The sequence below is a fragment of the Larimichthys crocea genome, unplaced genomic scaffold (assembly GCF_000972845.2).
Source record: "Larimichthys crocea isolate SSNF unplaced genomic scaffold, L_crocea_2.0 scaffold143, whole genome shotgun sequence".
NCBI classification, from domain to species: domain Eukaryota; kingdom Metazoa; phylum Chordata; class Actinopteri; family Sciaenidae; genus Larimichthys; species Larimichthys crocea.
In genome coordinates, this window is record NW_020851961.1 from 2,718 (window position 1) to 21,949 (window position 19,232).

Genomic DNA, 19,232 nt, shown 5'->3' on the forward strand with positions numbered 1-19,232 from the left:
TAGCGGGGCCGTGAGCTGTGTTAGCGGGGGAGGTGAGCCTGTCTGTGTTAGCGGGGAGGTGGAGCTGTGTAGCGGGGCCGTGAGCTGTGTTAGCGGGCGGTGAGCTGTTTTAGCGGGGCCGTGAGCTGGTTTAGCGGGGCGGTGGCTGTGTTAGCGGGCGTGAGCGAGTGTGTTAGCGGGGAGGTGAGCTGTGTTAGCGGGGCCGTGAGCTGTGTGGGGTGTGAGCTGTGTGCGAGGTGAGCGGTAGCTGTTTGTCGAGCGGGGCCGTGAGCTGTGTCAGCGGGGCCGTGAGCTGTGTCAGCGGGCCGTGAGCTGTGTTAGCGGGGCCGGGTGTTAGCGGGGTGTGTGTTAGCGCGGGGGGTGACAGCTAAACAGACGCTAGCTGTCACGGAGCATCCTCACTAACTAGCCGGGGAAGTGAGCAGGATCCCCGCCTGCACTCCAGTCATCATGCCGGGGAAAGTAGCCTGAGCTCGGATAGAAAGCTGCTCGGACTGGCGGTGACTCAGTAACATATGACGGTTTACATGTTAACTAGATTAATGAACAGATTAATGTCATTGATCCTGTTGATTGATTATTTCCATTGATTATTATAAATGAACTGATGCTAACTGAGCAGGTCAGGCCGGAGCGTCACTCAGTGGCTCCTTACTGACTCTGCCTGGAGCTTTCAGTCTGTTGGTGGATGTTTTGTCAGTTGTCATGGAGACAGACATTAAAGTCATGTGACAGCGGGTGGATGATGTCATGCTAACTGAAGGTAAAGCTTAATGCTGACTGATGACGTGGTGATAGTTGAATCATCGATCAGCTGTTTTAAACTTGGATAATTTAATGTTGGTGTGGAGCCGGGTCGAGCTAACAATACTGCTACAGGGCTAACAATCTGGACAATAACATCGCTACAGGGCTAACAATATGCTAACGAGCTAACAATACTGCTAACAGGGCTAACAAGCTACTGTATAACAGGGCTAACAATACTGCTAACGAGCTAAACAGATACGGCTAACAGGGCTAACAATACTGCTAACAACGGGCCTAACAATACTGCTAACAGGGCTAACAATACTGCTAACAGGGCTAACAAACTGCTAACTGAGCTGACTAACAATACTGCTTAACAGGGCTAACAATACTGTAACAGGCTAACAATACTGCTAACGGCTAACAATACTGTAACTGGAGCTAACAATACTGTAACTAGCTAACAGTTACTGTAACAGGGTAACAATACTGCTAACGGCTAACATACTGTAACAGGGCTAACAATACTGATAACTGAGCTAAATACTGTACAGGGCAACAAACTGCTAAGGGCTAACAATACTCTAACAGGCTAACAATACTGCTAACAGGGCTAACAATACTGCTAACGGAAGCTAACAATACTGCTACGAACAATGAGCTAACATACTGCTAACAGGGCTAACAATACTGCTAACTGAGGCTACACAATACTGCTAACAGGGCTAACAATACTGCTAACCGGGCTAACAATAAACTGTTAACTGGAGCTAACAATCTGGCTAACAGGGCTAACAGGACATGGTTAACAGGGCTAATAAAACAATACTGCTAACTGAGCTAACATACTGCTAACAGGGCTAACAATACTGCTAACAGGCTAACAATACTGCTAACAGGGCTAACAATACTGCTAACAGGGCTAAACAATACTGCTAACTGAGCTACAACACTACTGCTAAAGGGCTAACAAACTGTAACAGAGCTAACAATACTGCTAACTGAGCTAACAATACTGTTCTAACTGAGCTAACAATACTGCTTAACATGGGCTTAAACAATCTGCTAACTGAGCTAACAATACTGTTAACAGGGCTAACAATACTGATAACTGAGGCTAACAATACTGTTACACGGGCTAACAATACGGCTAACAGGGCTACATACTGCTAACAGGGCTAACAATACTGCTAACAGGGCTAACAATACTGCTAACTGAGCTAACAATACTGTTAACTGAGCTAACAATACTGCTAACAGGGCTAACAATACTGCTAACTGAGGAACAATACTGCTAACAGGGCTAACATACTGCTAACAGGCTAACAATACTGCTAACTGAGCTAACAATACTGTAACTGAGCTACATACTGCTAACAGGCTAACAATACTGCTAAAAATGCTAACAATATTGCTAACTGAGCTAACAATACGCTAACAGGGCTAACAATACTGCTAACAGGGCTAACAATACTGCTAACTGAGCTAACAATACTGCTAACAGGGCTAACAATACTGCTAACTGAGCTAACAATACTGTTAACAGGGCTAACAATACTGCTAACTGGGCTAACAATACTGCTAACTGAGCTAACAATACTGCTAACTGAGCTAACAATACAGCTAACTGAGCTAACAATACTGCTAACAGGGCTAACAATACTGCTAACAGGGTTAACAATACTGCTAAGCTGAGCTAACAATGCTAACTGAGCTAACAATACTGCTAACTGAGGCTAACAATACTGCTAACAGGGCTAACAATATGTTAACTGGGTAACAATACGTTAACTGAGCTAACAATACTTAACAGGGCTAACAAACTGCTAACAGGGTAACAATACTGCTAACTGAGCTAACATACTGCTACGGGCTAACAATACTGCTAACTGAGCTAACAATACTTAACGGGCCTAACATACTGCTAACAATGAGGCAACAATACTGTACTGAGCTAACAATACTGCTAACAGGGCTAACAATACTGCTAACAGGGCTAACAATACTGCTAACGGAGGCTAACAATACTGCTAACAGGCTAACAAGACTGCTAACTGAAGCTAACAATCCTGTAACTGAGCTAACAATACTGTAACAGGGCTAACAATACTGCTAACTGAGCTAACAATACTGTCAGGGCTAACAATACTGATAACTGAGCTAACAATACTGCTAACAGGCTCACATACTGATAACTGAGCTAAAATACTGCTTAACAGGGCTAAAACAGCTAACTGAGCTACAATACTGCTAACAAACAGGGCTAACAATACTGCTAACAGGGCTAACAATACGCTAACAGGGCTAACAATACATGCTTAACTGAGCTAACAATACGTTAAAGGCTAACAAATACTGCTAACAGGGCTAACATACTGCTAACTGAGCTAACAATACTGCTAAACGAGGGCTAACAATACTGCTAACTGAGCTAACAATACGTGCTACAGGGCTAACAATCTGAACGGCTAACAGGGGCTAACAATACTGCTAACTGAGCTAACAATACTGTTAACAGGGCTAACAACACTGTTAACTGAGCTAACAATACTGCTAACAGGGTTAACAATACTGTTAACAGGGCTAACAATACTGCTAACTGAGCTAACAATACTGCTAACTGAGCTAACAATACTGTTAACAGGGCTAACAACACTGCTAACTGAGCTAAATGAAGACACACTCTAAGGCTAACGCACGCGGGTAACATACTGTAACGTAACTGAACGCTAACAGTAAATGCTAACAGGCTAAACTAACATGCTAACTGAGCTAACAACACTGCAATAGCTAACAACTGCGAACGGGCGCTAACAATACTGCTAACTGAGCCAACAATACTGCTAACAGGGCTAACAATACTGCTAACAGGGCTAACAATACTGCTAACTGAGCTAACAATACTGCTAACAGGGCTAACAATACTGCTAACTGAGCTACTGATAACTGAGCTGACGGCACCGCTAACTGAGCTAACGGCACCGCTAACTGAGCTAACAATACTGCTAACAGGGCTAACAATACTGCTAACAGGGCTAACAATACTGCTAACAGGGCTAACAATACTGCTAACAGGGCTAACAATACTGCTAACTGAGCTACTGATAACTGAGCTGACGGCACCGCTAACTGAGCTAACGGCACCGCTAACTGAGCTAACAATACTGATAACTGAGCTGACGGCACCGCTAACTGAGTTGACGGCACCGCTAACTGAGCTAACAGCACCGTTAATTTAGCTAAGAGCACTGCTAAAAACAGTCTGCAGACTGATCCTAAAACTAGTCTTAAGATTAAAAGTTAGCTGCAGGACTGCTAACGTGTCAGTGTGTGACATGATCAGCAGCAGCTTCTCCTGAAACATAAAAAAACTTTTATTAAACGTTGTTTAAACTCTTCTTGTGTCTCAACAGGAAACGACCAAATCTGCCAAAAGCAACATGAAGAACAGTAACAGCGGAGGGAAAGACGTTGCTGCGGAGAACGCCGACGAGGTGAGTCTGAAAACATCTGACTGGACATAGGCATGGCGAGGCGTTCACTGTCACAGGACGGGCTCAGCCTGTGGTCCTGGTCCTGACTGGACCGGGCTCTGCCTCTGGTCCTGATGCTGATCTAATTTTCCACTCAGACTGTTAATGAGGAGCAGGTGATCAGGTTCAGGTGTAGTTTACCTGCTTGCGGCTGAACACCTGAACCTGCAGGAGCAGGTTACAGAGTCCAGACAGGACGGGTCACAGGTCAGACTGATCAGACTAATCACAGTTTCAAGCAAGTTTAAAAACAAGCTTATTAGCAGCTACAAACCAAAGAACTACAGCTCCCAGCATGCCCAGCTGTCCTAACCTGTGTGTGTGTGTGTGTGTGTGTGTTCAGTCCCAGCAGCAGCAGAGTGGCAGTAAGCGTCCCAGTAACAGCACGCCTCCTCCCACTCAGCTCAATAAGATCAAATACTCTGGAGGTCCTCAGTTGGTGAAGAAGGAGCGCCGCCAGAGCTCGTCCCGCTTCAGCCTGACCAAGAACAGAGAGCTGCAGAAACTACCAGCGCTCAAAGGTAACCATGGCAATGCCATAACCAATGGCAACTCCATAAACAACTGTAACGCCATCACAAACGGTCACATCGGTACACCAATGTTACACTACACTAATCAGACATTTACTCGGCACAGACATGTATATTTAGAGTGAACATTTGACCAAATATGGTCAATGATTAGAAGATTTATTTATTAATTACAAACAGTTTGTATTATAAACTGTCAACAAAGAAAACAACCACGCAAAATGATAATAATGATAACATTGACATTGACAACAATGAAAATGACAATAAAAATGAAAACTTCTACAACTATGCCAATAACATCAACAATGACAGCGTTAACAATTAAAACATCAACAATAACAGCATTAACAATGAAAACATCAACAATAACAACATCAAGAATGACAGCGTTAACAATGAAAACATCAACAATAACAGCATTAACAATAACAACATCAACAATAACAGCATTAACAATGAAAACATCAACAATGACAACATCAACAATGACAACATCAACAATAACAGCATTAACAATGAAAACATCAACAATGACAACATCAACAATGACAACATCAACAATAACAGCATTAACAATGAAAACATCAACAATAACAACATCAACAATGACAACATCAACAATAACAGCATTAACAATGAAAACATCAACAATGACAACATCAACAATGACAACATCAACAATAACAGCATTAACAATGAAAACATCAACAATAACAGCATCAACAATGAAAACATCAACAATAACAACATCAACAATGACAACATCAACAATGACAGCGTTAACAATGAAAACATCAACAATAACAACGTCAACAATAACAACATCAACAATGACAACATCAACAATGACAACATCAACAATGACAACATCAACAATGAAAACATCAACAATGACAGCGTCAACAATGACAACGTCAACAATAACGTCAACAATGACAACATCAACAATGACAACATCAACAATGACAACATCAACAATGACAACATCAACAATGACAACATCAACAATGACAACATCAACAATGACAACATCAACAATGACAACATCAACAATGACAACATCAACAATGACAGCGTCAACAATAACAACATCAACAATGACAACATCAACAATGACAACATCAACAATGACAGCATCAACAATGACAACATCAACAATGACAACATCAACAATGACAACGTCAACAATAACGTCAACAATGACAACATCAACAATGACAACATCAACAATGACAGCGTTAACAATGAAAACATCAACAATAACAACGTCAACAATAACAACATCAACAATGACAACATCAACAATGAAAACATCAACAATGACAGCGTTAACAATGAAAACATCAACAATAACAACGTCAACAATAACAGCATTAACAATGAAAACATCAACAATAACAACATCAAGAATGACAGCGTTAACAATGAAAACATCAACAATAACAACGTCAACAATAACAGCATTAACAATGAAAACATCAACAATAACAACATCAAGAATGACAGCGTTAACAATGAAAACATCAACAATAACAACATCAACAATAACAGCATTATCAATGAAAACATCAACAATAACAACATCAACAATGACAGCGTTAACAATGACAACATCAACAATAACAGCATTAACAATGAAAACATCAACAATGACAACATCAACAATAACAGCATTGACAATGACAACGTCAACAATGACAACATCAACAATAACAGCATCAACAATGAAAACATCAACGATAACAGCATCAACAATGACAACATCAACAATGACAGCGTTAACAATGAAAACATCAACAATAACAACATCAACAATAACAACATCGACGATAACAACATCAACAATGACAACATCAACAATGAAAACATCAACAATGACAGCGTTAACAATGAAAACATCAACAATAACAACATCAACAATGACAACATCAACAATGAAAACATCAACAATGACAGCGTCAACAATAACAACGTCAACAATAACAACGTCAACAATGACAACATCAACAATGAAAACATCAACAATAACATCAACAATGACAGCGTTAACAATGAAAACATCAACAATAACATCAACAATGACAGCGTTAACAATGAAAACATCAACAATAACAACATCAACAATGACAACATCAACAATGAAAACATCAACAATGACAGCGTCAACAATAACAACGTCAACAATAACAACGTCAACAATGACAACATCAACAATGAAAACATCAACAATAACATCAACAATGACAGCGTTAACAATGAAAACATCAACAATGACAACGTCAACAGTGACAGCGTTAACAATGAAAACATCAACAATAAAAACATCAACAATGACAGCATTAACAATGACAACATCAACAATAACAGCATTAACAATGACAACATCAACAATGACAACATCAACAATGACAACAATAACAAAAACAACATTAACAACAACAATGAGCCGGGAGGCTAGGTGACTGTCCGAAGGAGGCATAGCTCCAAGCTGAGGCCCACGGTACACCACCAACTGCTCCCCACTCAGCGACACACCCGCTGAGATGCCAACTCTGGTCACTGGCAGCTCCATAGTACGAAACGTGAAGTTAACGACACCGGGGGCCATAGTTAAATGCATCCCAGGGGCCAGAGCGGGCGACATCGAGTCTTATTTAAAACTGCTGGCTAAGATTAAATGTAGATATAGTAAGATTGTTATTCACGGCGGCGGTAATGACACCCGGTTACGCCAATCGGAGGTCACTAAAAATAATGTGTCATCGGTGTGTGAATACGCCAAAACGATGTCAGACTTCGTAACCTGGCTGGAGGAGGATGAATATGTTAGCTTAAATAAATCCACTCCTCCCAGTCATTGTAATACTCATATTCCTCGAAGTACTGGTCGAGGTGGTTGGAGTTGGAGCCACTCAAGTCTATTAATAAATCCTAAACTACATTATAATTCATTTGAAAGTCTTGTTCTTAGCCTCATTAACCCAACCTAGAAAACATTGCAGCCAATTTTATTAGTTACAGTATATCGAGTTCCAGGTCCTTACAGAATTTGCATCAGGCTTGATCCTTAAAACAGAAAGTAATTATTGTAGGTGATTTTAACATTCATGTGGACAACCACAATGATAGTCTTAGTACTGCGTTTATCTCTTTATTAGATTCAATTGGCTTCTGAGTGTAAATAAACCGACTTATTGTCTGAACCACACTCTTGATCTTGTTCTCTCATATGACATCGGAATTGATAATCTAAGTCTGACCATTTTTAATAACCTTTGAGTTCATGTTATTGGACTATAAGCCTTTGTGCAGAAACTCCTACAGCAGATGTTTATCTGATAGTGCTGTAGCCAAATTTAAGGAAGTGATTCCTTCAGCATTGAATTCAGTGCCATGACTCAATGTAACAGAGGACTTGTCTGCTTCCTTTAGCCCCTCACAAATAGATCATCTTGTTGATAGTATTACAGGCTCATTACGGACAACTCTAGACTCTATTGCACCTCTGAAAAAGAAGACAATTAAACAAAAGAGGTTAGCACCATGGTATAGCCAGCAGACTCGTAACTTAAAGCAAGCTCTACTGAGCCATCTATTCCTTTAGGTCTAAGTAGCAATGACTTCATGAGCTTCTTTAATGATAAAATTATAACTATTAGAGACAAAATCCATCACCTCTTGCCCTCAACAGGCATTGATCTGCATTCTGATACAGCAAGTTTGGAAACAGCTGTAAAACCTGATATGTATTTAGACTGTTTTTCTCCCATCGACCTTCATCAAATAACTTTAATCATTTCTGCAGCTAAGCCGTCAACCTGTCTCTTAGACCCCATCCCAACCAGGCTGCTCAAGGATGTTTTACCTCTAGTTAGTCATTCTTTATTGGATACGATTAATCTGTCTTTATTATCAGGATATGTACCACAGTCCTTTAAGGTAGCTGTAATTAAACCTCTTCTTAAAAAGCCCACTCTAGACCCAGAGGTCTTAGCCAACTACAGACCGATATCAAACCTTCCCTTTCTGTCTAAGATACTTGAGAAAGCTGTAGCTAATCAGCTGTGTGACTTTCTCCATAACAATAGTCTATTTGAGGATTTTCAGTCAGGATTTAGAGTGCATCATAGCACAGAGACCGCATTAGTCAAAGTTACAAATGACCTCCTAATGGCATCAGACAAAGGACTCATCTCTGTACTTGTCCTGTTAGATCTTAGTGCTGCATTTGACACCATTGACCATCAAATTCTTTTACAGAGACTGGAACATCAAATTGGCATCAAAGGAACCGCCCTAAGCTGGTTTAAATCGTATTTTTTAGATCGATCTCAGTTTGTTCACGTCAATGATGAATCCTCCATGCAGACCAAAGTTTGTCATGGAGTCCCACAAGGTTCTGTACTTGGACCACTTCTATTCAGTTTATATATGCTTCCTTTAGGGAACATTATTAGGAATCACTCTATCAATTTTCATTGTTATGCTGACGACACCCAATTATATTTATCGATCAAGCCTGATGCAACCAATCAGTTAACTAAACTCCAAGCATGCCTTAAGGATATAAAAAGTTGGATGACCTACAATTTTTTGATGTTAAATTCAGACAAAACTGAAGTTCTTGTAATTGGACCCAAACACCTCAGAAACTCTCTTTCTAGAGACTTAGTTACTTTAGATGGGATCACCCTGGCCTCCAGCTCCACTGTAAAGAATCTTGGAGTTGTTTTTGATCAGGATTTGTCCTTTAACGTCCACATAAAACAAATTTCGAGGACTGCATTCTTCCACTTACGTAACATCGCTAAAATCAGACGCATTGTCTCTCAGGCGGATGCAGAAAAACTAGTCCACGCATTTGTTACTTCAAGGCTGGACTATTGTAACTCTTTGTTATCAGGCTGCTCCAATAAGTCTCTTAGAACTTTGCAGTTAATTCAGAATGCTGCTGCACGTGTTCTGACAGGAACCAAGATCAGAGATCACATCTCTCCCATTTTGGCTTCCTTGCATTGGCTACCTATTAAATCTAGAATAGAATTTAAAATTCTTCTCCTTACTTACAAAGCTCTTCATGGTCAGGCACCATCATATCTAAAAGAGCTCATAGTACCTTACTACCCCTCTAGAACACTGCGCTCTCAGGACGCTGGGTTCCTTGTGGTTCCTTGTGGTTCCTTGTGGTTCCTATAGTTTCCAAAAGTAGATTGGGAGCCAGAGCTTTCAGCTATCAGGCTCCTCTTCTGTGGAACAACTACCTGGCTCAACTACACGGTCAACACCTTTAAGAGTAGACCTAAGACTTTCCTTTTTGATAGAGCTTATAGTTAGTGCTGTTAGTAGTTAGTTATGCTGCCATAGGTCTAAACGGGGGACTCTCTCTCTCTGTCTCTCTCTCTCTCTCAGGGTTGTGCCTAGTCAGGCACAGTATTGGTTGAAGATGTAGTCACAGCTGCCTTTACTGAACACATCTGCGTCTTAAATGAAGTGAAACTGCAGAACGTATATCAGTCCATCAACAGTCTTTGTCTATAGACTTAACCACCTCCTCCTCCTCTTCCTTCTCCTCCTCCTAAGATGCCCCCCTCATGGAGCGTGAGGAGTTGTTTGTCCAGAAGCTCCGTCAGTGCTGCGTGCTGTTTGACTTTGTCAGCGATCCACTCAGCGACCTGAAGTACAAAGAGGTGAAGAGAGCCGGACTCAATGAGATGGTCGAGTACATCACACACAACAGTGACGTGGTGACCGAGTCCATCTACCCCGAGGCCGTCCTCATGGTGAGAACACATACACACATTTATATAATGTGTTAACCCTGAAACAGGAAGTAACGGATAAGAACACACACACCTTTGTATGACTTGTTGGAAATTAAGCCACATGTTGAGACACGTGTTGTGTGTTCAGTTCTCAGTGAACTTGTTCCGGACTCTTCCTCCGTCCTCCAACCCGACTGGAGCCGAGTTTGATCCTGAGGAGGACGAACCGACGCTGGAGGCTGCCTGGCCTCACCTGCAGGTACACATTTATTTTTGTAGTTTATGACAGACAGAATGAAACATATTGAGTTAAACTACATTTCCCAGCTCACATAGTTTGAAGAGAAAACCAAGGTGACCCACAGGTGTAGTTAAAAAGTGTTGACGGTGTGGTTAAAAGGTGTTCCACAAGGATGAATCCTTGGCTCGCTGTGATTAAAATCACATCCACTTTGAAGGATGCTCTGGTGGTTCACCTGTACAGGTGTTCTGTAGGACACTGTGACATTACACTGCAGAGCAGAAACACTTGTTCATGACGTGTTTCTCTCCACAGCTGGTCTACGAGTTCTTTCTTCGCTTCCTCGAGTCTCCAGACTTCCAACCAAATATCGCCAAAAAATACATCGACCAAAAGTTTGTAATGTCGGTAAGATAACATGTCTGTGATGTGTTCAAATGTGTCTGTGACGTGTTCAAATGTGATGACTGAAGCATGTTGATGACTTCATGTCGTGTTAACGACTTACTGTCTCTTTGTTGAAGTGTGCTGTTGAAGCATGTTGATGACTTCCTGTCTCTTTGCTGAAACGGGTTGATGACTTCCTGTCTCTTTGTTGAAGCGTATTGTTAAAACATGTTGATGAAAGTATTGTTAAAACATGTTGATAAAGCGTGCTGTTGGAACGTGTTGATGAAGCGTGTTGTTGAAGCATGGTGTTAAAACATGTTGATGAAGTGTGTTGTTGGAGCGTGCTAATGAAGTGTGTTGTTGGAGCATGTTGATAAGGCATATTGTTGGAGCATGTTGTTAAAATATGTTGATGAAGCGTGTTGTTGGAGCATGTTGTTAAAATATGTTGATGAAGCGTGTTGTTGGAGCATGTTGATGAAGCATGTTGACTTCCTGTCTCTTGAAGCTTCTTGAGCTGTTTGACAGCGAGGACCCGAGGGAACGAGACTTCCTAAAGACCATCCTGCACCGGATCTACGGGAAGTTTCTCGGCCTTCGCGCTTACATCCGCCGACAGATCAACAATATCTTCTACAGGTCAGAACGAGGACTCATGATTGGTTTACAGTCATCACATGACCTGCAGTGCATTACACATAGATTAAACTCTGTGTCCTTTCTACAGATTTATCTACGAGACTGAACATCACAACGGCATTGCTGAGCTGCTGGAGATCCTGGGGAGGTAACACAAGTACCGTCATTGAGTGAAAGTGAAAGAGCACACTATATACTAGAAAATATTCTAAAGTAATTTTGAGTGTGCCTGACTCTGGCCCCGTCGCCCCCATACATTATTACTGACACTGCTCAGAAATTCAGTATTAATACAAAAAGCTGTGTCATCATTGCCTTTTTAATGGGTTTCTGATTTTGAAGGGACTCTTTTTTTTTGAAAGACTTTTGTCTTGTCTGTGTGTGTGTGTCTGTGTGTGTGTGTGTGCTTGTGTAGTCTTGTGTCTGTTAACGAGTTGAGAGTTTTACAAAGTCTTTTATTTTGAAGGGACTCTTATTTTGAAAGTCATAGCATACAATCATGTTGAAGGAGAAGCAAACCGAAAAAAACATTGAAGAAACGTAAGAATTATAATATATAGTGTGCTCTTTCAGGTACACTCAATAATAATAAAATTAAGTATGGGGAATAATAGATTGTGTGCTTTTTCAAAGAAAGAGCACACTATCTATTATTCCCCATTCCCCATACTTAATTTTATTATTCTTACGCCGTTTTTTTGGCTCGCTACTCTTCCCGCAGTTTTTGTCGCACATACACAAAAAAGGTAGCAGAACGACCGGCTCGGCCAGGAATCGTGCTCTATGACTTTTCTAAGCGTTTCACCAAACAGTTTGCCGATAAATTGCCAAAAAATGAATGGGTATGTATTGGTAGAATGTTCGCGAGCTACAGTTAGTGACATCATCACTAGAGTGGAGAGGGAGAGAAAAAAACTGTCAAAAAATGAATTAAAAACTGCTTTCGAGGCTACAAATTTCACTCTACAGAAATAATTTCTACCTAAAAACTTGTGATAACACTGCTGAAACTGTCACACTTATGGTTTTGGCGTGGGACACAAAGATGCGGCAGTAACACCCATCCAAGCCTCAAAGACCGCCATGTTAAAGAGGGGGGAACATTTTTGGACGAAAGCAGAGGTACCAGTTTTTTCCATCGCTCTAAAAGTCCCATCTCTTAACTTTAGCCACATAAAATATATATGTAGACGTTCAGGAAGAACTCAGGATGCTCACAGTGAAACCGGTTCAATGATAGAATCTACGGTTTGGTACTTTCAGACGTTTCTCTCTCTCTCAGTGGTGTCATGTCACAGGAGCTGTTGCAGTTGACTGCTCTGCTCCACCTAGCCCTGGTTGCTTGGCAACTAAAGCCTGCCCCTGCCACTCCCAGGCCTGACTGTGATTCACTTTATTGAACTCTCTGTATAATAACAATGACTGTCAATATTACAGTTTGAATGACGGCCACAGAAACACACACACAAGACAAAAATCTTTAAAAATAAGAGTCCATTCAAATGTATGAATTTGCTGAGCAGTGTCAGTAATAATGTATGGGGGCGACGGGGCCAGAGTCAGGCACACTCAAAATTTCTTTAGAAATGTTCTAGTTATTATTATTATCACCTGCTTTAGTGGTTCTGGTTTGTCTGGATCTGACAGGTTTTGGTTCTGTTCTGTCTCAGTATCATCAACGGCTTCGCTCTCCCTCTGAAAGAAGAACACAAAATGTTTCTGATCCGAGTTCTGCTGCCGCTTCACAAAGTCAAGAGTCTGAGTGTCTACCACCCCCAGGTACCTGTCTGTCACTGTCTGTCTGTAACTATAACTGTCTGTCTGTCCGTCTCTGTCACTGTCTGCCTGTAACTGTCTGTCTGTCCGTCTGTCTGTCCGTCTCTGTCACTGTCTGCCTGTAACTGTCTGCCTGTAACTGTCTGTCTGTCCGTCTCTGTCACTGTCTGCCTGTAACTGTCTGTCTGTAACTATAACTGTCTGTCTGTCCGTCCGTCTCTGTCACTGTCTGCCTGTAACTGTCTGTAACTGTCTGTCACTGTCTGTCTGTAACTGTCTGTCTGTCCGTCTCTGTCACTGTCTGTCTGTCCGTCTCTGTCACTGTCTGTCTGTAACTGTCTGTCTTTCTAGAGATGGCGCCGCTCCAGGTGGTTGCTTGCAGACACAGCTCCCGTAGTGTTTTTTAAACTTTGTTTATTTGATAGTTAGTTTTTTGTTCTTTTTTTCAGAACACCTACAACCTGTACATAAAAATTGTGTTACCCTTCTCCGCGTTCTTTTGTTTTTTACTCTTTGTAACAGAGAACCTGGCTGAAACGAGTAACGGCATTGTTTACGCACGTGAACAGCTGATTGCGCTGTGTAGGCCTGTGCTGTTCCCCGGAGACAGACCTGTGGTCCCGGAGGAGCTACAGAGGAGACGCCGGGATTGCAGATCTGGAATAAAACGGAGGGAGAAGAAGAAAAGGCATAAACCAGCGGTCCCAGCGAATATTATGGGAAACGTGAGGTCTTTGGGGAGTTAAACGGACGAACTCGCAGCGCTGGTGATGACCCAGAGGGAGTACCGTGAGTGCAGCATCTTTTGCTTCAGTGAAACTTGGCTGCACTCGCACATCCCGGACAGCAGCATGGAGGTTCCGGATCACAGTTTGGTAAAGACCTTTCTAAAAGTCGGAAGAAGAAGGGCGGCAGACTTGCACTGTATGTGGGTGAGAGGTGGTGCAGTCCCGGACATGTGAATGTGAAGGAACGTCTCTGTACCCCGGACATTGAACTGCTGGCTGTGGGGATGCGCTCGTATTATTTACCGAGGGAGTTCTCGTCCACCATGGTTGTCGCTGTTTACATCCCCCCGTCAGCTGATGCAGCGGCAGCCTGTGAAGTCATCAGCTCCACCACCGCTAAGCTACAGACTGAACACCCGGATGCATTCATGGTCATTACAGGAGATTTTAATCATGCCTCACTGGATAAAACCTTAAATAACTTTCACCAGTATGTTGACTGCCCCACCAGAGACAATAAAACGCCAGATCTCCTGTATGCTAATGCCATAGAGGCATACGACGCTACAGCCCCTCCCCCTCTCGGCAGGTCAGACCACAACTTGGTCACGATGACTCCCAGGTATGTTCCTTTTGTGAGAAGACAGCCCGTGTCACCAGGACGTTGAGGAGGTGGACTTAGGGGGCCGCTGAGGCACTGCAGGACGACTGACTTTGATGCACTCTGTGAGCCACATGGGGAGGATATTGATAAAATGACTGCATCACAAACTACATCAAATTATGTGAGGACACCACCATGCCAGCCCGGATCGTGCACTGCTTCTCCAACAATAAGCCCTGGATCACCAGCGACCTGAAGGCACTTCTGAACAGCAAGAAAGCTTCCAGGTCTGGAGACAGAGAGGAGCAGCGGAGAGTGCAGCATGAACTCAGGAGGAAGCTGGAGGCCAAACTCCAGCAGAACAGTATGAGGGATGTGTGGACAAGATGAAGCACATCACAGGGAAGAAGGAGAAAGACAGGCAGGCAGGCATCAGGGAGCCTGGATACAGCAAACCAGCAGGTTTAGCTCACCCAGGTTTAGCTGGATGGTGGAGGAGGCACTGTGGGGATCACATTTCTCCAACACCATTCAGCCTCTGCTACTGGGTGAAAAGCTGCGGGGATGGGTGTCGACGACTCGATGATCTCCTGGATTACTGACTACTTGACAGCCAGTTTGTCCGTCTGGGCAGTGTCCTGTCTGATGTGGTGCTCAGTGACGTAGGAGCTCCACAGGGAACTGTGCTTTCTCCTTTTCTCTTTACCTTATACACCACTGACCTTCAGTACAACTCTGAGTCATGTCACCTGCAGAAGTTTTATGATGACTCGGCTGTTGTCGGTGTATGGGACAGGGAGAGGAGGGGGAGTACAGGACACTGATGGACAACTTTGAGTGGTCAGAACAGAACCACCTGAGGCTGAACGTCAGCAAGACCAGAGAGATGGTGATCGACTTCAGGAGGAGGAGGAAGATGCCTTCACAGCCACTACGGATCAGAGGGGAGGAGGTGGAGGATTACAAGTACCTGGGAGTCGGCAACAGACTGGACTGGGTATCTAATGCTGAGGCTGTGTGCAAGAAGGGGATGAGCTTCCTGAGGAAGCTGAGATCCTTCAACGTGTGCAGCAAGATGTTGGAGATCTTCTATCAGACTGTGTGCTGGGGCAGCAGCACCAGAGCCAGCCACACCAACAGACTGGATAACATCATCAGGAAGGCTGGCTCGGCACCGACTCAGGTTGGAGTCTTTGAAGAGCGTGGTGGAGAAGAGAACGCTGAATAAACTGTTCTCCATCAGACGATAAACGTCTCCATCACACAGTGGTCAGACAGCGGAGCAGCTTCTCCCACAGGCTGCTCCATCACTGCTCATTCCTTACAGCCTCAACATACGCTTTACACACCATACTGCCCATTTGTACATGCCTAGATTTTTCTTAGGATGTTACTATCCAACCTATGGCGTTCGAATGTTTTTCTTACTATCTAACTGACCGTTTGGGAGCTGCTGTAACAAACTACTTCCCTGCGGGGATTAATAAAGTATTTCTGATTCTGATGCTGGTTGAATCCGATATTTTATTGATTTGTATACTTGAATTTTATATTTTGTATTACTACTTTTAATGTCTCATCTTATACTCTATAATTTATATTACTACTTAATATGCCTAGTTGTTTTTTTATTTAACTAGGTTGTTCTTTTCTATTTTCACGTCAGTGTGGTGTATATCGTAACTATGGGTGAAATGCTGCAATGCAGTTTCCCAGTTTGGGATTAATAAAGTATTTCTAATCTAATCTGTAACTGTCTGTCTGTCTGTAACTGTCTGTCTGTAACTGTCTGTCTGCCTGTCTGTAACTGTCTGTCTCTATCTGCCTGTCTGTCTGTAACTGTCTGTAACTGTCTGTCTCTCTGTAACTGTCTGTCTGTCTGTAACTGTCTGTCTGTAACTGTCTGTCTCTCTGTCACCTGTCTCTCTCTCTCTCTCTCTTACCTGTCTGTCTCTCACCTGTCTGTCTGCAGCTGGCGTACTGTGTGGTCCAGTTCTTGGAGAAAGACAGCAGTCTGACAGAACCGGTGAGTTGGCTGACATCCCTCCTGTTTCCATGGCAATGCTCAGAATGTGGTGCTCCTGTTGTGTTTCCGTGGTAACATACCTGTCTGTCTGACTTCGTGTTGACCCGACAGGTCATCATGGGTCTGCTGAAGTTCTGGCCCAAGACTCACAGTCCGAAGGAGGTGATGTTCCTGAACGAGCTGGAGGAGATCCTGGACGTCATCGAGCCGTCAGAGTTCGTAAAAGTCCAGGAGCCGCTCTTCAGACAGCTCGCCAAGTGTGTGTCCAGCCCGCACTTCCAGGTACCAGAACCAGAACCCTGACCCTCAACCAAGATCTGAACCTCAACCACAAAACCTTTACTGATCACACACTGTGTTCCAGATTATTCTGCATATAGTCTGTATGACGGCCAGTCAGTATTTTTTATTTAATTTCTCTACACTGTTGAAAGATGCTCATTAACACGGGAGCGCTTTGAGTCCATGTACTGTGTCCGCCTGTGTCTCGCCTCCCACAGCTGCTGTTTGATGTAACCTGCCGCCCTCCTTTAAAAGATGCTCCACAGGTTCTCACTCGGGTTTTTGTTGCCTTTATGCCATAGCAGCAAAAACCTCGTGAAAATGATTTGAAGGCACGGTTCTTCTTTTTATAGCATGGCAGGAAATGTGCAGCCAGGACAGAGTACGACGGTCTCGCTCAATTTTATGTGAAATATTCGTGTTTTCATACATTTTGCTGATACTGAACTATTTCATGCTTTACAGAACGATCTTTCTTTTCCCTGCGGAACAACCTCCTTAAAGGTCCAGTGTGTAAAATTGAGTTGCATCTAATGGTGTTATTGCTGCATTGCAGTCCCCTCACATCACCCCCACCTTCCTGGTATAAAGGAGAAACAACACTTGATTTCTTAAGCTTGTCTGTTCTGGGCTACTGTAGAAACGCAGTGTTTCAACATGGCAGCCTCCCGCTGTGATATGAATGTCATTTGTAAGCAACAAAAATAAAAATATTGTTATTTTCAGGTGATTATATATGCATGAAAACACAGTTCTGAATATTATTTTCCTGTCTTCTTCATCCTGATCTTACACACTGGACCTTTAGGTAGTTTCCCGTTAATTAGGCTCAGCTGGCAAACCAATTACCAAACCTGAGATTGATGAACAGACAGGAAGCAGAACAATTAAAACTTTCATTGAAAGACTAAAAATAGTTTTTTGCATAATAATTTGGAACATTGATTTAATACATGACATCCTGGGGGGGGCGTGGTCTGTGATGATGATGATGATGGGAGGCGTGGTCTACTGCAGGTGGCTGAGCGCGCTCTGTATTACTGGAACAATGAGTACATCATGAGTCTGATTAGCGACAACGCCACCAAGATTCTCCCCATCATGTTTCCTGCCCTGTACAAGAACTCCAAGAGCCACTGGAACAAGTAACACACTCACATCCTGTCCTTTCACATTAAAGCATGCCTGTAACAGGAAACAGTGGTTCTGTGTGTGTCTTTGACCCGGTTCTGCTGGTCCTCAGGACAATCCATGGTCTGATTTACAACGCTCTGAAGCTCTTCATGGAGATGAACCAGAAGCTGTTTGATGACTGCACGCAGCAGTACAAGGCAGAGAAACAAAAGTAAGAGCCGCCGCCCCATTGGTCAGATCCAGACAGAACCGACCCCAGAACCGACCCCGGAACCGACCCCGGAACCGACCCCGGAACAGACCCCAGAACAGACCCCAGAACCGACCCCGGAACAGACCCCAGAACAGACCCCAGAACCGACCCCGGAACAGACCCCAGAACAGACCCCAGAACAGACCCCAGAACTGACCCCAGAACAGACCCCAGAACCAACCCGAGGACTAACCGAGGACTGACAGAACTGACCTCAGGTCTGTGTGTCTGCAGAGAGAAGTACAAGCTGAAGGGAGAGAGAGGAGGTTTGGCACAGATAGAAGGCTGGCCCGACAGAACCCACAGGTAGGTCTGCTCCTCCCCTCTGCCTCACCTGTGTCATTTTAAATTGAAAGTAAATGTTATTTCATTAACTCTGTGTGTGTGTGGTGTGGTGTGTGTGTGTGGTGTGTGTGTGTGTGGCTTTCTGTCTCAGAGATATAAGCTCCACCCCCTTCGCCCTGGACCCACCCACAGGAGAGGTTTGTATTTTATGTAAATAGGGTTATAAGGGGCGTGCCTCAGATATTACTAATCAGATCAGAGATGCATTGTGGGTTCAGGTACCTGACTGTGTG

General features: G+C 43.2%; 1 protein-coding gene across 2 annotated transcripts in view; it reads left to right on the forward strand.

The window, feature by feature from the left end:
• Positions 1-18,935, forward strand: part of ppp2r5d (protein phosphatase 2, regulatory subunit B', delta) — a 19,553-nt gene extending 618 nt beyond the window's left edge. The window contains exons 2-13 of one of the 2 annotated variants that reach the window (XR_003461775.1): positions 4,164-4,244; positions 4,627-4,804; positions 10,400-10,599; positions 10,730-10,840; positions 11,138-11,230; positions 11,721-11,851; positions 11,940-11,999; positions 13,522-13,630; positions 16,932-16,985; positions 17,097-17,267; positions 18,285-18,612; positions 18,889-18,935. Coding sequence is in view for 1 of the 2 variants with exons in the window: in XM_027275520.1 (XP_027131321.1) it covers positions 4,164-4,244; positions 4,627-4,804; positions 10,400-10,599; positions 10,730-10,840; positions 11,138-11,230; positions 11,721-11,851; positions 11,940-11,999; positions 13,522-13,630; positions 16,932-16,985; positions 17,097-17,267; positions 18,285-18,412; positions 18,511-18,616 (1,422 nt within the window). In the remaining variant the exon portion in view is untranslated. Of the gene's footprint in view, positions 1-4,163; positions 4,245-4,626; positions 4,805-10,399; positions 10,600-10,729; positions 10,841-11,137; positions 11,231-11,720; positions 11,852-11,939; positions 12,000-13,521; positions 13,631-16,931; positions 16,986-17,096; positions 17,268-18,284; positions 18,617-18,888 lie in introns of those variants that run through there. The other variant, XM_027275520.1, reaches the window with a different exon arrangement.
• The last annotated feature ends 297 nt before the right edge of the window (positions 18,936-19,232 follow it).